This window comes from Seriola aureovittata, chromosome 11 (genome assembly GCF_021018895.1).
Source record: "Seriola aureovittata isolate HTS-2021-v1 ecotype China chromosome 11, ASM2101889v1, whole genome shotgun sequence".
Taxonomy (NCBI): Eukaryota; Metazoa; Chordata; class Actinopteri; order Carangiformes; family Carangidae; genus Seriola; species Seriola aureovittata.
The window spans coordinates 20,485,636-20,504,642 of NC_079374.1; the positions used below are offsets into that span (position 1 = coordinate 20,485,636).

General features: G+C 41.3%; 3 protein-coding genes across 6 annotated transcripts in view; 2 read left to right on the plus strand and 1 right to left on the minus strand.

The window, feature by feature from the left end:
• Positions 1-207: 207 nt before the first annotated feature.
• On the plus strand, positions 208-12,882 carry cfap65 (cilia and flagella associated protein 65). 4 transcript variants are annotated; one of them, XR_008829057.1, is made up of 36 exons: positions 214-489; positions 597-679; positions 1,225-1,412; positions 1,571-1,673; positions 1,929-2,095; positions 2,182-2,390; positions 3,171-3,307; positions 3,389-3,614; positions 3,729-3,997; positions 4,089-4,283; positions 4,395-4,630; positions 4,781-4,940; positions 5,159-5,281; positions 5,544-5,795; positions 5,873-6,012; positions 6,157-6,241; positions 6,346-6,492; positions 6,649-6,814; positions 7,037-7,165; positions 7,282-7,495; positions 7,729-7,857; positions 8,078-8,168; positions 8,325-8,410; positions 8,541-8,607; positions 8,832-8,942; positions 9,159-9,350; positions 9,703-9,861; positions 10,025-10,168; positions 10,450-10,566; positions 10,723-10,857; positions 10,937-10,987; positions 11,151-11,371; positions 11,590-11,721; positions 11,932-12,309; positions 12,469-12,611; positions 12,714-12,882. XR_008829057.1 is itself a non-coding variant. In XM_056389729.1 (35 exons), exons 2-35 carry the CDS (start codon positions 599-601, stop codon positions 12,533-12,535), a joined length of 5,307 nt encoding a protein of 1,768 aa, XP_056245704.1. In that variant the 5' UTR covers positions 208-320; positions 597-598; the 3' UTR covers positions 12,536-12,882. The 4 variants fall into 4 exon arrangements, 3 of the variants coding, with proteins under 3 accessions (XP_056245704.1, XP_056245703.1, XP_056245705.1); XM_056389729.1 differs by having other exon boundaries at positions 208-320; positions 12,469-12,882; XM_056389728.1 differs by having other exon boundaries at positions 12,469-12,882.
• Positions 12,883-13,362: 480 nt separating this feature from the next.
• LOC130177780 (FAST kinase domain-containing protein 3, mitochondrial-like) lies at positions 13,363-18,987 on the minus strand. The gene is made up of 10 exons (XM_056389731.1): positions 18,453-18,987; positions 17,263-18,173; positions 16,839-16,989; positions 16,517-16,704; positions 15,949-16,117; positions 15,474-15,559; positions 15,150-15,321; positions 14,882-14,951; positions 14,647-14,761; positions 13,363-14,332 (listed from the first exon to the last, which is right to left on the minus strand). The coding sequence occupies exons 2-10, from the start codon at positions 18,142-18,144 to the stop codon at positions 14,234-14,236; spliced, it is 1,932 nt and encodes a 643-aa protein (XP_056245706.1). The 5' UTR covers positions 18,145-18,173; positions 18,453-18,987; the 3' UTR covers positions 13,363-14,233.
• The window catches only part of wnt6b (wingless-type MMTV integration site family, member 6b), a 35,498-nt gene continuing 34,679 nt past the window's right edge, over positions 18,189-19,007 (plus strand). The window contains exon 1 of the mRNA XM_056389733.1: positions 18,189-18,520. The gene's annotated coding sequence lies outside the window, so the exon portion shown is untranslated. The remainder of the gene's footprint in view (positions 18,521-19,007) is intronic.

The window sequence follows — 19,007 nt, forward strand, 5'->3', positions numbered from 1 at the left end:
CGCTTTCTGTTTTTTGGGGAGACTTTTGTTGTTTGTACATCCTGTTAATCGTTCGTAATAACTCACATCATAGCAGGCTTATTTGCTAGTTTCATATATAGGCTACTACCAGCTTGCGTATTACAAATGTCCCTCCTAGGCTGCAGTAATTACGCCTACTATGGCAACACAAACAATTGCTTGTTGCCATGGAAGCGCTGTGGACAACCAACTTCTAAAACGCCTTCTTTTGACTGTTGTTCGCGGTGTTTTCATAACTCACATGGAATAAATAGCAGTAACCTCGTTGCCAAGCGTAATTATTTGATGTTTGAAAGAAGGTAAGAGTGCGTTAAACATTAGCCGTTATTAGTTTAACATAAGCAGTCTGTTTAGCTTTCAGCTTTCTGCGCCCTGTGTTAGCCAGTACAGCTATGGTGAAAACACTGTCTCAGCTTGGTCTTAGTTTCAGCTACAACCAACACCATCTGTTTTGAGTGAGTGTAACAGGTGTGTAAACTATGCAAAATTACAAAACCATAATAACATTATTGTAAACAACTTTCCTCCATATTTAACGATTTGTAGATGTGTAAATGCCTTCTCTCTTTTCCCAGTCATGTTAGCTGAGGCTCAAGGTCCAGACCCAATGGGTTCAGGAGCACCATGGCAGCCCCCCACCACTCGAAAGGATCTCAAAGTAACTAAAGATTGAATAGCATAGCATGGCATGCTTGGAACAGATATTTATTACCGTTTCACTGAATCTGTGTGTTAAATTTGATCAGTTTATGTCTCTCCCTGAATGAACAATGGTCCATGAGTCACAGCTGTCTATTATTTATCATAAAGCTGTCATCTTCTTTCTCTCCATTTATGTCTTCCTATGAGAAAAACAAATAGGTGGGCTGCTATTATAGGGACAATTTTAGAGAGAATGGACCATAAAAGTCTGTAATAAAATTGATCACAGTTAATATTGGTCTATTTTGTATGTAAACAGCTACAGTGTTGCTCATCAGCTAGTGTCTACTAAACTGTACTGTAATAAAATTGACTATAGCTGTTCCTTTTTGCATCAGTTGTTCTGACATAATGGCACACATGGCCTTTTTTGAAATAACTATTGGTGTATGGCAGTTTCATCTCTACAAAGAGTATTATATGCTAAAGGTTCAATATTCTTAAAGTTGTTTATATGTGTCCTTTTCCAAAACTCATCTTCTGCAACACCCCACATGGCAGGAGCCAGGGAATCACAACAGGCAACAGGGAGGGGAGCACCAACGACATGCATCCAGCAAAAGAAGCTGCTTTTTAGGGTTGGAAACGAGGCCAGAGGTGGTTTGGGAGGACTGGGACCTTGGAAAAGAGTTCACCAAAACATTAGTGTTAAAGAACATTCATAACAAGCTGCAGAAGCTCCACTTGAGGTTTATCAAACTCACACAAACACTCCTGTGAATACACCTATAACCCTCACACAAACAAACACATGTAAACTGTTATTATTTACTGCCAAACTACAGTATACAATAGAAATTTGATGCAGATCTACAGGCTAACATTTTCCCCCTATGTCCCCTTACAGGCTTCCATTGTCCAAGTTTTTCACCACCTTAATTCCCCAGATAATTGTTTTGAGCCCAGGGACTTCTTTCTCCATCCCAGTCACCTTTAGACCGATACAGAGGGTAAAACTTACTCAACAGCGCTTACTCTTACATGTATTCTGAAAGTGATGTGCTGCAGGGCTTTTAAATATGAAGAAACATATTTTGCATTCTTAAATTGAAGACGTCATAAACAGAACTAATCCTAATTATTGCTGACAAATTGTACCAGTTGTCACAATTTGTAGTCTCACCATCAGGGATGTTACATGATATGCAATATCATGCCTGTTTCCTGTCTTCTGTCTTGTGTGACTGTCTGAATGCTTGGGACAGTGTGAGTATGAGGACAGCATTGAGTTTCAAGGTAAAGATGGCAGCTTCCAAGTACAACTCCGTGCCATCATTCCCTGTCCTGCCCTGGAAGTGCCTGACTCTGTGCTGCTTCCAATCTGTGCTGTTCAACACTCCTCACATACTACTTTCCGGCTCAAAAATGCAAGGTACATCACTGTTGCAGATCGATCCCTCTCTCCGACTCTTCTTTTTCTGTGTCCTACCCACTTTCCTCATACTCTTCTTCCCACAGTAAACTCCAGACATGCTTCGAGTGGGTGTGTGCAGCGCCATTTCAGCTGAGCCCTGAGCAGGGCTTGTTGAGGCCCAGCCAGGAGTGTCACATCACTGTGGTCTTCCGGCCGCAAGAGGCGATGGTGTACCAACAACAGGCCTACTGTATGTTTGGAGAAGATGGGTACAAGGCAGAGAGCTGCTGCACTGTGCTGCTGCAGGCACTAGGTACTATAACCAGCAGCAGAGACAGGACAAGATGAGTTTAATTCATCCAATGATTTTAGCTATAGTGTACGTGGTTAAATGGATTTAAAAGGTTACCAATTAAACTTACCAGCTTTGACAATATAGCCAGATGTGTAAATCATTAATACAGATTGTATGATTGCTAACAATTACTGTTGAGTGTACAATTTGTGATGCAAATGTTAATGGATGTGCTTTGTCCATTTCCAAAATCTATGAATAAGCCTGTAATTTGCTGGGGTGCCTCGGTTGCTCACCTGGTTGAGCGCATCCCATTTAGGCTTGGTCCTTACCACAGCGTCCTGGGATGGAATCTGACCTTTGGCCCTTTGCTGCATGTCATTCCCTCTCTGTCCCCCCAACTTTCCTGTCACTTTCTCACTGTAACTATAATAAGAAAAAAAGCTGCAACTGCAGCTTGCTCTCAACTTGATGGCCGGTTTGGTTGCATCAGTAATATTATGTAAAATTGAAAAAATGAACAAGACCTGTATGTTTGTGAACATGCCTTAAATGTGTATGGTCAAAAAATGAAACTTATAGGACCTTCAAGCAAATAATTCAAGCCCCTGAAATTACCAAACAGTTCGCTGGTCTGACTGTATAACAATGTAAATTTGAGCAAAGATGCACATCCTACCTTTGTCTTAATTGTAGCTTCATTTTTGATATGCTGACAATTTGTATCATGGAATTAACCATATGGGAAGTACAAACCAATATTTGCTCACTTACCTCTTGTGTTGCCTCTTGTTTTAGCTAAATACCCATGTCTTCAGCTGAGAAATCCAGCCGAGAAAGAGGAAAAAGATCAGGGGGGTCCAGTACTACACTTTGGTTCTGTGGCAGTTGGCAAAAGTTTGCAGAAATACTTTGATATCTTCAACCCCGCTCCTGTGAGTAGTACACAAAGATGCAGCCATGCATGTGTACACTCTCAATGACCTTCCCTAATTTTGTTTTACTCTCTCCTCCAGGTAACCGCAATTTTCTCTTTGTCATGGCTGTCTAGTGAGGTTCCTTTGTTTGGGTCAGAGTTCAGATGTGATGTCACCAGGGGTAAGGTGGTGCCTGGTGGATCACTACGGGCTGCAGTCACCTATTCTCCTGCTATGGTGGATACTGTTTCGGTTGAGTACTTATCTCTAAAATGCCAGGGAGCACTTAACGAAACCCTGCTTAAACTCACTGGAAATTCTATAGGTAAGGGAGCCACAGAAAGGCACACACATACACATTTGAAATATGCATTGTTTTACAATAATAAATGAAACAGGAAGGGAAGGGAATTTTTTTTTTTTTTTTTTTTGTAACTAGGTCCCAAAGTTTCCTTGTCCTCCTCTGTGGTGGATTTTGGCTGTGTTGAGGAAGGAGGAGCAGTCATACAGACAGTGGAGCTGATTAATTCTTCTACTGTTGAGACCATCTACCAATGGGACCTTGACTGTAATGGGTACAGTGTGTTCAGTATCCAGCCAGCAAGTGGCATAGTACGCCCACATAGCCATACGACACTGAAGGCAGTCTATAGGCCGACACAGCCCATTGCACACTACAGGAGAGTGGCATGTCTCATACTGCACAGGGTAGGAGCCAATATGCAGATGTATACACACTCACAGCGCAGACACTAAACTAATTAAGACTAATTACCTATCTACCTTGTCTTCCTTGTAGGACCCTCTGTTCCTTGACCTGATTGGTACCTGTCACTCAAAACTCCAGAAACCAGCCATTCTGAAACCTGAACACTTGGTTTTGTACAAGCTTCACTGGTACCGCAGACAGGACCCACCATACAATCCCAGTGCCATGCAGCAAAATAAGAATGTGCACTTGAATCAGCAGCTGCTGCAATCCACCCTGGATGAGGTAAAGTGCCACAGAGAGATGTGCAGAGTCATCTATTTAAATATCTAAATATTCAATATAGGTTTGGTATTGTCTTTATGACCCTGATTCTTTCTCTGTGTCATTTTCTAGCTGTCAGGTCATAGACTGGACAGTGCTCCTGTTGTTCCCAGAACTCCCATGGAGGAATTCTACCAAATTTGCTTAGGGTGCACGGATCCTCTCTTTTCCAGTTCTTCGTCCTCTTCACATGTGTCTGTGGTGCCATGTGAGCTGGTGTTTAATCACAAAATGTCCTCCTCCTTGTCTGCTTCATCCACTTCCTCTCAGTCTGTCTCCATCATCAATCACACCAGAGGGAAACTCAGGTACCACAGCCTGCCTCGGACTGTGGCTTCCCACTGTGGCATTACCAACATACATTTTTATCTTTATGAACCTTGAACCTTGATGAACTAGATTATCTGTTTTTTATTTTTTGCTCAGTCTGGTTTCTTTTGCATGTGATTCTCCTCCAGCCTGGTGTGGACTGTTACCCAAGACTCTGCATTTACTGTCTCTCCCTCATCATGTGACCTGCCTCCACTCAAGTCCACCTCATTCAGAGTGACCTATGACCCCAAGCAGCTAAACACATTGCACGGAGCACAACTCGAGTGTTTTGCATACTATAAAATGGTATTGTAGGATATTCTTTACTACAGTAAGAAGTCCATTACAATAAGTGATGGCACTTGTCTTTTTTGAGTTACTATGTCAAAAGTGTGTTCTTTAAAATTTGTCTAATTTTGCTCTCAGTTGTCTCCCTGTTGTGAGTATAGCTTTAATATCCCAACAATTTTATGCATCAAATCTTGCTTGCGTACCCTCCTTGCCCTCCTCTCTGGATGCTGCAGGATCACATTGGTGAGCGACTGCTGTGTCCGCCTTGGTGTGTGACTGTCAGAGTCATCGGCCACTCCTTTCAGCCTGGCAAAGAGCACTTCATCCCGTGCTGCTCTCTGAAGCCCCCTCAAGTGGTGAGACGCAAGCAGAAGAAAGCACACAAATGTTACAGTATTTCTCTCTCTCTCTTTCTATCTATTTGTCTCCTTTAGTCTGTCCTTTATCTACATTTTTGCCATTCACACAATAAACAGCAAAAAATTAAGATGGTATTAAAGCTGTTTTTGACCATTTCTCAGTAAAACCTTCTCATGAAATCAGTGTAAAGGACATTGTAACACTGCAATACATTAAGACAGAGATACTCTGGTAACGATAACATTTTGTTCTTTATAGGTGTTTCCAGCCCTGAGTGCTCTTTCCTATCAAACAGTGCTCCTCCAGAATGGTGGAGACCTGCCGCTCACTTTTTGTCTGGACCACAGCTCAAACCCTGCCCTTGTAGAATCATTGTCTGTAATTCCGAACTGTGGTCTGATCCAGCCTGGACATCACCGAATACTCACCCTCAGAACAACTCCCACAGAAGATAGTCCAAAACAGGGGTTCAATTTACTCCTGCAGCTCAATGCAGCTAAACACACAAAGGTACTAAACACACTGAGACTCAGACTGTCATTGAGAGTTACAATCTTCTTACAGGTTTTACTGTCTATCTCCTGTAGGAACTGACAGTTGTGAGTGTGGTGGAAAAGCCGTGTGTGTCTCTGGAAGGAGACGGCAGTTTATATTTCCAGCCAACAGCTGTGGGTTCACGGACACAACGCTCCCACCACATCAGGAATCTCAGCAGTCTACCTCTACGGTTGGTTGGCTGAGTTGTTATCCCAGTGCTGTTATTATAGTGCTGTATTTGTGACATTTTCAGTGCATGGTTTGTAGTCTGGACTTTATCCCAGCATCATTAATCTTGTCTGCAGCTGGTGCTCTGTGATGTCCTTTATGATAGGTTCCAGTGGAGCATTCCGGACCAAGACCAGGACCTTATCTTTGCTGAACCAGATGCTGGTGAATTACATCCGAATGAGAGCTCAGTGAGAGATTGAGAGAATCTCAAATACACTACATTTATGGAGATAGTACTTAGCAATTTATTAAAAAATTTTCTGAGCAGTTGACTTCATTAATTTTATTATAGGTCCAGACCTGGTCCTTCAGTCCGCTGGAGGAGAAAGCATATACACTCAAACCTACTCTCACCTTCTGGCCGGTCCAGACTGATGGATGTAACAAGTCACACCTCACCCTTAAAGTGGTGGGAATGGGCTCCAAAGGCTTCATAGAGGTAGGACTGTCATTGTGTTTGTGTGATTTTGTGTGTGTATATACTGCAATTGTGTAAATTTTCAAGAAAATTCAGATTACTTTTCCACATACATGAATAAATTGATCTTGAAGTGAACTGAACCAAGCAGTGTGTGCATGTTTGTTTCCCCCCCAGGCAGAAAACGCTGTTGTGGATTTAGAGGAGAATCTAGTTGGAAGTTACCGGTCGATTGAAATTCCTCTGGTGAACAACAGCCCCTGTCCTGTGTCCTTTCATCTCTCTGTACAGCAGACATTTCTCGATGAGGAACTTATTTATGACCCTGAGACTGAGCCAAGTGGTATTCTCTTTTGTGGTATTCTCTGTGGTTGTTTTATGTATGTATGCACATAATTCTCTATGAAAGAGTATTTGATTTTACCTTGTGCATCTGTTAGCAAGGTAAATGAGGATAGTATCTGGCCTGTAGGTGTAACAAAAAGACTGCTGAACACTACTAAGACAGATATAGTTGAACCCGTGTTATATACTAAATACATTATGTCCTGTTTGGCCCCTTTAGCTCTACAGCTGGACTGTGAGAGGGGAACCATCACCTCACACTCCACAATGCTGCTCCGATGTACTGTTAAACCATACAGAAGAACCCAGTACTTATGGAAAATCAGCTATCAGACACTGAATACTAGTGGTAGATATAAAACACACACACAAATTCTACAAACCTGAATATATTCCGCCTTTTTTTTTCTATTATTTCTTAATACATACTGCTCTCTCCCTTTCTGTATCCATCTCTCTCCCAAGGGTTTGTGTCGTCTCCCCCTCAGCCAGTGTGTGAGGTGCGAGCTAAGGGTGTGTTCCCCACCCTACAGGTGACTGATGTGTGCGGTTGTGGCAGTGTGGCCGGACTCAGCAAGGTGTATCTATGGAAACTCTTGTCATTGGATAACCTCAACAAGCACCTGCTGTCTATCCCGTCCTCTGCAGAACTTACTTATGGAACCCCCACTAGACACAGGTATAGAAACAATTAAACATTGAACTGATTGTTTATTTTGTTGTGAAAGTCTTGATTACATTTTGAAAATCATCACAATTATAACTGAACACTTACTATAAAAAGTGAATAATAAATGTCACAATACACTTATTTTCTGCTGATTTTTGTTTCTTCAAGTAAAATAGACATTTTGTATTTAGAGTATATTGTCAGGCCATGGTGTGTGCATGACTTTGTCTTCTTATTCCTAGTCTGCGCAGTTGTCCTTCCATCTTCACCAAAACCATGTTGGATTTCAGCTTTAGTGCTGCTCCCATGAATTCAGACCCCTCAACTTTTGTGCTGATGTTTCATAACCCTGGTCCCATCCCTGTTAATTGGTGAGCAAATAACAGGCTGTGGAGAATACAGTCATCCAAAATGAAAGATGAAAGATTCACATTTTATTTATACTAGTCAAAAATTGCTATGCAGTATAACAGACCAGACTGCCATAGTCAGGGCATCATTTTACAATTTTTGCTCCGTTTGAAATAGTGGGAAAATAGTGGTCCACTGACTGTGTGATCTACTAATTTTTGGCTTGCTCTTCAATATTAGGGCATTCTTGTTTCCAGAGGACCAACAGATAGAGATGGAGTACTGGGCAGAGACAGGAGAGTTCAGCAGCACTGAGCTGTACCAGATGAAGGTCAGGCATGTCCTATCCTTATCTAAAAACATGAAGGAAGTTTATGAATATTAAATTTCACTATATGATTGAAAGTCACTGAGATTTCAGAATAAGACTTTTTGACTTTAAAAAAGATACAGTCACAAAGCACAGATATCTTCAATTCATTGACAGGTCCAAGACAACCGTCTGTTCAGCATTTCTCCTCGTGCCGGAACTTTGTACCCAGGCCAGCAGAGGGCGGTACACTTCAGCTACAGGTCAGCGACTCTGGCTGTGATACATCTGACAAAGATCAAAATATGTCTTTTTTTAGCATAAAGCAGCTCTTGTAGACATCAGATCATTAATTATGTGATCCCAAAATAATCCAAACTTCTTCCTTCACAGCCATGACTTTGCTAGGACAGATCGGTTTCCTGTTGTGTTCAAACTCTCATATGGCAGAGAGATCTTGGTGAGGCACAACTCCAGTGATGATATAATCAAAATTAATTTATTTGCTAAAATGAACAGTTCTTTCCCTTCTGCTGCGTAATTAGCAGTGCTATCCAGTATTGTCTCTTTTACCTGCTGTAGAACTGAAGGAAAGTAGCAAACTTAGTGTATCACTGGTGAATTCTCCATAGCTGTTAGATTTTCCATTAACTTAATTTCCATGTGATGTGTTTTTGTGCACAGTTTAACTTCCAGGGGTTGACAGTGGAGAGAGACAGACCATATCTCCACTTTGCCTCCAATCGACATGTCTTCACCTCTGTAACTATTGGGGACTGCAGTCCTCCAAGGCAGGTGTGTGTTTAATTTCTAATATAATACGTCTATTTGAGTGGCCAGCTTACTGTGAGTTGAAATATATATTGCATTCCCATTAATATAATATTTCATCTATTAACTCATATTCAGTTAAAAAGACTTTGAACTGTTAACATTACAACCTAAGCTTCTGTAAAAGTCTGGAGAAAACACAGGTAACTCTGCATTTGTATATCTTTGTTTGTCCTGCAGGTGTATGAATTACACAATGCTGGTGCAGTGCCAGTCCATTATGAAGTGGACAGAGCTGTGTTGTCACAGCTTCAGATAGACAACTTTAACCATCCAGTGCTGTGCTGCCTCAGTCCAGAAGGAGAGATCCCTCCTGGGAAGACGGCCATGCTGGAATGGATCTTTTCTCCACTGGAGGCTAAGATGTACCATGTATGGACTGTTGAGCTGTCTTCTTACCATTGTCCACTCAGAACCTAAATACTGTACTAACTGGTTTGTCCAGGTTTTACTATAGGCAATATGTTTCACAAAGTGTTTTCTTCTGTAGCATCGTGGTCATTAAGCTCATAGCAATTTAGAAAATCCAGTTGAACTCATGTTACTTATTAAAGATGAGCTGGAATACTTACTATACACAGATAAACAACTTCCATTCATTTATTTATTCAAGATGATGCCACATAAGATAGCATTTATACCATTAGCTTTTAAGCACACACTGTCACTAAATGTTCAATTTCTGTTTGCAATTTTGATTGTTTGCAATTTTGTGTATCACCAGATGGATATTCCTATATACATCCAGGACGGGGACTCAACACTGGTCAGGTTTGAGGGGTGTGGGTTTGATACTCCATCACTGGGCTCCTCAAACACATTTAACTACAGTGATACTAAGCCACCTGTACCCTGCGTCCAGAGGGTGCCATTCCCAGGACAGGTGAGACATTCAAGGACATTCAAATCATATTTTAATTTAAATCTGAGTTCAATCCGATTCTGCTGAATACCACCAGTCTGTTCCTTATAAGTCATCTTGCCTTTGTGCCTGTCGATCATTTGAGGCTGTTTGCATTCATCTCCATGTGTGTGTTTGTGTGTAGGTTGTATTTCTGTCTGAGGACAGTGTCTCTCTAGGTGACATCCCTGTGTCCTCACAATCTTCAAGAATCTTCTTCATCACCAATGTGTCTCACACGGACATTGTCCACTACACATGGGACCTGCCCCAGCAGAGTAAACAGCAGGTACAGGAAGATATACATAAAGCCTGTGCATAATGTTTTGTGTTTATGACCATTTTGAGGAAGAAACAAGCAGTTCTTCCCTCTTTGTGTTGCTCTATTTGAAAGTCATCGACATTTGACATGTATAAATCAGTGGCTTCATATTTTTATTCTTTGAATAGCTTGAAAAGACTGACATAAAAATTAGCTTTTATTTGTGTGCCAGGTGATGTGTCTATCTCAAATTTGATGCAAAGCTTAACATAACATATTGATGAGGGTTGAGTGTGTTGTTGTGTTAGGTGGTGCAGATTCGTCCAGAGCAAGGCAGTCTGTGTCCAGGGGAGAGTGCTCTTATTGTCCTTACCTTCACTTCTACTGACTACCCCACCGTTTATCTGCTGGATCTCATCTGTCAGGTACCACAGCAGTACCAGTGTAGATGAGTGTTTGTTTTTTTTTTTTGAGCCTGATGAATTGAAGCCCACCAGTCACTGACATTTTAACACTTTGAGAAAGTATAGTTCTCTATGGTAACCACTGTCTCTCATTCTTTACTCTCGCCTCCTCTTCAGGTTATTCAGGAAGCCGCACTGACTCGGTATCATGAATCTTTGCAGCGCTTGGAGGAGGAGAGAGAGAGACAGCGAGATGAATTCACTATCACAGACAAGAAGCTTTCAGAAATCCAAGGGAATCTGGTGGATAAGGTCCTTCCTCAAATTGTCATATTTTTGAAAGATGGTGTAACATTCTTCCTCACGATATTCATCCTTTGTCTTGTTACAGGAACCTGTGGCAGTTCCAGTAAGAAAAGGGCCACCACTCAGGAAATATAAGGTGGCTTTAATTTGCTGTAATTATAAGCTCTGTCCTGTGTATGAATATGATAGTAATTTAATTAATTTGTAGACATGCAGAAATAAATGTGAACCTTTGAGGGTTTATAAAGCTCAGCTTGATTTTGACTGCACCTCTATGTCTCATTTCCTCTCCCCTCCAGACTCTTCCTCCTATCTGTGCTAGTAGTAGCTGTGAAACAGTGGGCTCTATATGTACTAAGCTAACAAGAGCTGAGCGGCGGGCATGTCGGGAAACGACGAAAGTACAGAAGCAGCCTGAACCACCCCAACCTTCTCTGTTGCATCTGGAGGTTACAGCACACTCCCACAGCCTTCAGGAGTACCTCACACACTTTCCTGACCAGTTCAATAAGCTTTATAGGTAAAGTCCTGTCCAGTATACATTTAACATCAGTGAGGAAAGTCCTGACTTTATAGATACACAACTTTTATATAAGAATTTTCTTTATAAATCTGTTTACACACACATAAAAAAACTTTTGATATTTCAAGTTCAGGAAATTAGTTCACATTCCAAAAGACCCTGACCTCAATTTTATATGCTGAATCAATAATGATCATCTCTGCTGTATTCCTCAGGCACCTCCAGTCAGTCAAGTCCCGGAAGTCTGAAACCTCTACTTCAAGCACAACCCTCTCCATTAGTCTGCCTCCACCAACACATGGCCCTGAGAAAGACTTCCACAGACACATACTCAACTCTCTGCTAAGGTAACACTTACACACCCACATACATACAGTCAAGACTCCCATGCAAACATTCACCCTGACATATTCACTTAAATAAGCTTGGTTGTTTGATATAAGATGTCATTTTTGAATCAGTTTGGTAAGGCCTGGATTTAGAGTTAGCTTAAGTGCATTGTGGTGAGAAATGATCTGAGTGTGTATTTATGTATTTTTCTTGTTCTCCTTTTCCAGGAACATGCTTGATGATTCAGCCTTTGTCCAGTCTCTAATTACTTTGGCCTCCAAGCCCATCACCTACCAGCCCTTTCACTGCCCCCCTGTCTATCCCACAACTTCCTCTCCCCCTAAACCCCAACCTCAAGTTCTGTTGAGTGGGACTAAGGCTGGATCAAATCAAGAGCACAACACAGTGGACAGGGAGGGGACTGCAGGATTTTCGGGAAACACACCCCAAAGACAGAACACGCTGCACACTAAACATGTGCCTAATGGCATGAGTGAAGTTGTTTTGCTGAACACCCTCCAGAACCTGATGATGGAAGCTGTCAGAGGAGAGCTTCTCCTTACAGCGCACCCACGCACTGTTATCCTGCCACCTGTTTCTACCAGGTGAAGACAGACACATTGTACACACATCCACATGCACACACACACACAAACACGCACACTTACAGTAGCTTGGGCATTGTTACTTCCTTCTACTGTTTGTTGCATGAATCAGAAATGAGATATGATAAAAAACAGTTAACATATTGTGTGTTTCATTAGAACCAGGAGGATATCCAGAGCCATGGCTGAGGAGAAAAACAGCAAGGATAGTGTGGACTTAATTTGAATCCTCGCCATCTACCCATCATCCCAAAGGCTCATCTCCCTCCATCGTTTTCTGCAGTCTTCCTTTCTACGTTCAGGTTGCTCTGACATATGATTTGTAGCTCTTCTGTATCCCTCCGAGTGCCATCCATCATTTTCTATCCATTATACAGCTTTATTCATGTGTCTCTTCTTCCTAGCCCCATGTCTCAGCACTTGCTGTGCTTCATCTTGCTTTCTCGTGCTGACAAGACTGCTGACTTCTCACAGACTCCTCCATAAATATTTCAGAAATGATGTTGCAGTTGTATTAAGTCATTACCAAAGGTTTGAACATTAATAAAAGTGAATCTAACTTGTAACTCTTGACACTTTTTGTATTAGCATGCTTCTTCTCTTCTAAATCTAATTGGTTTGAATGGCAAGTTAATAAGCATGGGAAATTCACAATGTGTCAGTGATTTGAAATGTACCCACAGTGGGCACCCCTAGATTTTGTTTCTTTTTTGTATGTGTCTGACTTTCTGCAAGACTGACAAGATAAAGATTTTTGTATGGCTGAGGATACAAAAACCACTACATTTAAATGTGACTTCATTCTCCAGCAGTACTGCAAACAACCACTTACAGACCATGTATTCCTGTATTAGTTTTGAACCTTAGGCCATGATTCCACATTTTCAGTGTTGCTTTGTCTGTCTGATGAATAGCAGTTAATACCATATGGGTAATGATACAACAACTGGGGTATTGTAGCTTTTACTAATTGCCTATTTAATGTAAATCTATTCAATATTTTTTCATAGTATATCTCTTTGAAATGAATTACAGCACCACCAGTCTAAAAAATGATGTCAGGCAATTTATGATTTATCTTCAAACATCAAAACAAGCATATTCCATGTCACACATTTGTATATATCATGTACATTTCATGTTGAATTTCAACTTGTCCAGTAAATTGGGTCATATTATTTTTTCTACCCCAAAGAAACAGTACAAGGCTGAAAACAGAAGTTGAAGCAGTGACACAGTCACAATATTTTCATATTTTGTATTCAAATTAACTGCATAAATAGTCACTATCATGTCCATTTAACAACACAATAAATTAACACGACAATAGGAATAGGCCACAATTATTTTCCAAAAGTTTTGCTCACTCTAAAAAGTAGTAAAGCTACAACAACATTAAGGTCATATGGTGCAAATATAAGATGTGTAGTAACTCACGTTGCCAGAGAGGTAGTATTCCAGTTGCTAATGCTCCCCCTATGTACAAGCTGGGATGTGATTTTAGTCAACCTCATCTTTTTTTTTTTTTTTATCTTAAAAGGAGCATTATGCATATCCAACCTCTCCTTTCACTTAATAGATGACTTTGATATCAGATGCCTCGTTCTTAAAAAATATCCCTCTAAAAACTATTCATTGAAATATTTTTACTTTGATGCTGAAAACAAGGCAGGTTGTTTCATAAAATGACAACAAAAAAAACTAAGGGCACATGGGGACAAGCAAAATTAAAGTAAAAGATTACTATTTTCAGTTCGGTTAAATTATGCCATGATTATTGGGCACTTATATTAGCATTTTTTCTCTGGACACCTCCCTTTGCTCTTCTTCATAGTTTTTCCATCCTATTCATTGCAAGGATGGTTGATTTGTGCAGTAACATAAAACTGAGGAACCTCTGTTTGAACTCATGAGGTGACTGAGATCAGTGGTTGAACTTGAAGATGGTGGGAAAGATCTTCTTGTGAAGATATTCGACCCGTTCCTTCTGACTTCTCAGCTTCTCAAATTCAAAGAAAGGGATCTGCCAGAGGAAATAAGAAGAAATAGATGTAGAGACAAACAATGTATTTGCTTCTCTTTTTGTAGAGATAAAGGAGAAGGAGCATTGTATTTTTGACCAGCTATTCCTTGTACATAATGCTTTGAAGGTAAAAAAGTAAAAAAATGTGAAAATATTCTTACAGTAGAGCGATTTAAAAAAAAAAATTGTAACACTAATATAACTGAAGGTACTACCAAGAAAAAGCTGCAAATTAGTGGCTTAAAAAGCTGTAAAGCCTCACTGCAATGATCTGGTATTACCATGAAGAGGTTGACGACCTTTGACAGACATACCTGCACCACCTCGTAGCCCATCCTGCGGAGGTGTCTCCTCTTTGTGGCTTCCTTCCCCAGCAGGTGTTGCGTGTTGCTGCAGAAACGTGTTTGACCATCTAAACACAGCGCCATCCTGGACAAGGACAAGACATTGGGAACAATTTCAATAATCAGCCAATCACTCAATTGGTTCAAAATATCATCTATTGTTTTTGACGAGAATCTACTGTGACCGCACCGGCCAGCCTTTTACCTCCTGTATGTCTGTTCCCACTGAGAAAGAGGCAGAACATATCCCTCCTCATCCAGCGATATCTCCACATCTGGGCAGGAGAGTGAAACAAAACAACACACTATCTGTGAGTACGATGAGATGCAATAAAACACATAGCCACAAGATCCGTCAGCCACTTGGTTGATTCGTTTTGATATGCCAAAAAAGTTCCAAAAATATGCAATGTGCTTGATATATGCTGTGCTGTGCCTGTGACATATGTGCTTGATATATCCTTACAGCTTACCTATAGAGTATCCACTGGGAGTGAAAATTCTGGTAGAGTAAAACTTTCCTCCCAGCAGCTGTGTTAGCGGCCCTGTAACACGTTTGTACAGGAGACTGTCCATAGGTGTCTCAAAGGCCTGGTCCACAGAGGAGAACTTCTTCACATGGAGGAAGTAAGGCAGTCTGGGCCCCTGGTGAAGGAGGCATTGAGCAGAATCCATCAGTATTATCACTTATCTGACTCAATTACTTTTCTATTAGCAAAATGAAAAGTCATTGCTTAGGATTAATTTATGTGTGAATGTAATCTAAGGAAACTCTTATTAAGTTGTGTAACACTCACCCTGTAATGTTTACATTCTAATGAGGTGGAGAGATGGAGCTGTGTCAGTTGTCCCAGTGCATTCTTGTCCAAGGGCTCCCCCTGTGCTGTGGGACAGACAAGGACAGCATACACAGATATTACATAACCTATTACATAAACACTACATACACTGACAAGCCAGACATCCACCTGTTGTAAATCAGTAGCTTTGGTAGCTTCTTTCTTTGACAAACAGCAAAACAACCATTCACTAATAAATAAATTGTACTGTACTAAACATCCTACAAATATTATGAAATCTTGTATGTGTGCAACGGAGCATGGGAAAAATGTCTGAGAGTTACTTCTGAACCTGTTTGTTTATGCAACAAGCAGAAAAGGACACTAACTGACTTTGCTCAACTTCCTTTCTGAATCCTCAGTCAGTGGGGGAGCATGGGAACACCTGATGAATGCACATCTCTCCCTGTACGAGCCTTATACATATACATACCCTGCAGCGTCTGCAGGAAAAACGGACTGAAGACTTTGGACATGTAGTTGAGTGGAAAGCGTTCCAGCTGGATGCAGGCGTGCAGCACCTCTATCAGGGAGCGAGGCTGGAACTGGGAAAACCTTGTTGTTAAGATGCTCTCGAGCTTCTTAAACATCTGAGCTGAGCACTGAGGAGTAAAGAGGAGACTAATTAGAACATACTGTTTTTTTTTTTTTTTTTATTATTTCATGCTGTTTTTGATGGTAATTTCAAACTGTGGTATTATAGGTTGTAATAAAAATAGTTTCATTGAACAATCTTGATGTTAAATCAATGATAACATTCATATTGATTTCTGAGTAAAAACAGCATTTAAATCTTTCTAAAATTTAATGATTAACCATCAACTTATAAATGGATACAGTCCATTACTATAATTACATAAACTTTCAATATTGCTATATACTAAATTATACATGGAATATTCATGAGAGCCAATTATTGTTCAAGAAACAGCTACATGGTTGCAAGTTAGTTACAGACTTTTTCCATTTCGTTGTCTTTTGATGCAGAGCGTGTACAGTACCTGTGGCAGGTAGTTGAGTCTCCCCATGGCAACGATCTGTTTGGCTATCTGAAGGGTAGTGTGCCTCTCAGCATGGCACACAAAGTTCTCAGCCACGGCCTCAAAGATGGGCTCGGAGCGGCACCTCATCAGCAGACAGTACTCCATAACAGTACTGATCAGCTCTGGATCACACTCTCCCAGCCTCCCTGACACACACAGCACAGAACTTGCATCATTCATTTTGCCCATTCTTATATATATATATATATATATATATATATATATACACACACACATTTTTTGCCACAGAATAGCACACATATTTATGACTGAATCACACCTGGTAGGTGCTTCTCCATAGCAGTCAGCAGCTCTTCATGATGCTGCCCCAGGATCATCAGAGCAGAGAGCACCTTCGTTATTTCATCGTCACTGAAAGATTTAAAGACCCGTGATGCTCTGTGACTCAGCCTCAGCACCAGGGAGATGGCCTGTGAAACATAATATTAGTATCAGTGTAATGTCCTCTGATATAACTGCACATAGAGGGATAGATCTAATATATTTGGTTCTTAAATGTGTAAAGCAGATTGTAAATACAGCAATTACTGGGTGGCACTCCAAGAGAGTGAATTAACTGTTATTGTGGCGTTAAATAACGGAGTCTGAAGTTGTTAGAGAGACAGTTCGATGTTAAATAATGTGTAAGCAGAAGCTGATTTCACATTAAAAACCAAGGAGAAACTGAAATGTGCTCTTCCTACCTGTCTCTGCTGTAGCTTCAGCAGGGACTCCAGAATAGAGCTGACTTGGCCGGCTTTCAGGCGGTGGACCAGCCTCTGCGTGTGTCTGTGCAAAGTGGACAGCATGAGTACCTGCTGCTGGCTGGCAGGATTGTAACACAGAGTCAGCAGGGAGTAGACTCTGACAGCCTCGCTGGGTGAGACAACATCCTCTTCTACAGCAGCACCTATGGAGTCCAGGACCTCTGTCACCATCGCTGACTGGCGGCCTTCCAGGGCATGTGCCACCTCACCCAGGTGGCAGAGCTGTGCCACGCTGATGTCCTTTTTGGAGAGGAGCTCCAGGCACTCTTTCATCAATCTGAGCACTAGAGGGCTGTGGGCTTCCAAGCCAAATTCAACACATGCTCCAAGTAAAGTGGCCAGTCCCTCTGCCCGGTCATTGCTGGGGAAGCCTGCCAGCCTGGAGCACAGCTCAGGAATCACATCCCCTTCAAACAGAGACTGGATATTGACTGGAGCAGTCGCATCGCCCTGTGATTTGGTGTACGGGCTGTATGGAGAGAGGTGTGGAGCTGATCCTGATGCTGTTTTAGGTGGCACGCGTCTGACAGTCCGACGCACAGTCAGCTCATCGTCTCTTTTCTCAGGTAGAAGCAGCGGGGTGGGGAGGGGGATTGCACTCACCTGCTGGACCACTGCCCCGTTTACGTACATACTGTGGAAAGGACGCACACCCGTTCCGCACGGCTGTTGTGCAACTACAGTTCTGCTGACAAATTCCACATTAGTGCATCTCCCCACTGAACTACAACGGATCAGAGCACGATGCACAGGGAAACATGTGGAGGTGTGCTGACACGCCGCTATGACAGACGAAGAGATACAGGCAATGGACTTCATTGTTGTCTCAGTGATGTAACTGCACCTTCCTGTCGCATAACAAAGTGAAGACAAGAAGTTACTGTCAGTGTGTTGTCTGACTTTTTACACATCGTGTGATTAACTTTGTGAAGCTGACATAAAAGCTGAAGAAAAAAAACTGACTTTACGACATTACAAAGACACAGATACACAAGAAACCCGGCTGTTGTCATCTTTAAAATGAAAACAACGGAATCACACTTTTACCATTTTAGCCTTAGCCATGAATTAAACTTTAATTAAATCTATGTGAACACTAAAAGAAGCCTGTCTTTGGGACGACTTACCTTCAGAGAGACAGCAGCATTCATGTAAGGGGGCTGTTACATACTACGGAACTCGCCTTCAGTGTTTGGTAAGAGATTGTGTAAGTGTCCATGTGTTTACATGTGCTGCCGCACTGCGGTTAAAGCGCGTACTGCAGCATGGCTGCATGTTATATACACTCACCCCTCCTGCTTTTTGATTGGTCGAGCCGTGCTTCTGGTGTCTGTCTGTCAATCTGACGGAGGAGAGCCGCAGGGAGAACTGTGCAATCCAGATGTGGCCACACGTGATATTCAATAAGCAGCAGTAAATCATTAATGTCATAATTTCAAAGAGCTCACTCCCCAAACTGCAGAGTAATGCCATGTATTAAATACATAAATGAAAATATTTCTATTTTATTTTATTTATTTATTTATTTTTATAAATTTTCAAAATGCCTTTTCCCACCCCTCTCCATACTGACAGGAGTGTCACTCTGTCAGGGATATACAGAATACAATTCTTTATTGATTTAAAAGTAGTTAACATTAAACATTAAACATTAACATTAAATAGGCTATACACAGTCTAAT

Excerpts from the sequence above, each read along its gene's own strand:
- cfap65 (XM_056389729.1), top strand. The coding sequence starts at position 599 with ATGTTAGCTGAGGCTCAAGGTCCAGACCCAATGGGTTCAGGAGCACCA. Across the intron at positions 2,391-3,170 it reads TGTGCTGCTGCAGGCACTAG|CTAAATACCCATGTCTTCAG; the intron begins GTACTATAACCA and ends CTCTTGTTTTAG. Across the intron at positions 3,615-3,728 it reads ACTCACTGGAAATTCTATAG|GTCCCAAAGTTTCCTTGTCC; the intron begins GTAAGGGAGCCA and ends TTTTGTAACTAG.
- LOC130177780 (XM_056389731.1), bottom strand. The coding sequence starts at position 18,144 with ATGAAGTCCATTGCCTGTATCTCTTCGTCTGTCATAGCGGCGTGTCAG. Across the intron at positions 15,560-15,948 it reads TTTCCTGCAGACGCTGCAGG|CACAGGGGGAGCCCTTGGAC; the intron begins GTATGTATATGT and ends TCTGTCCCACAG. Across the intron at positions 14,762-14,881 it reads TGGGAACAGACATACAGGAG|GATGGCGCTGTGTTTAGATG; the intron begins GTAAAAGGCTGG and ends GTCCTTGTCCAG.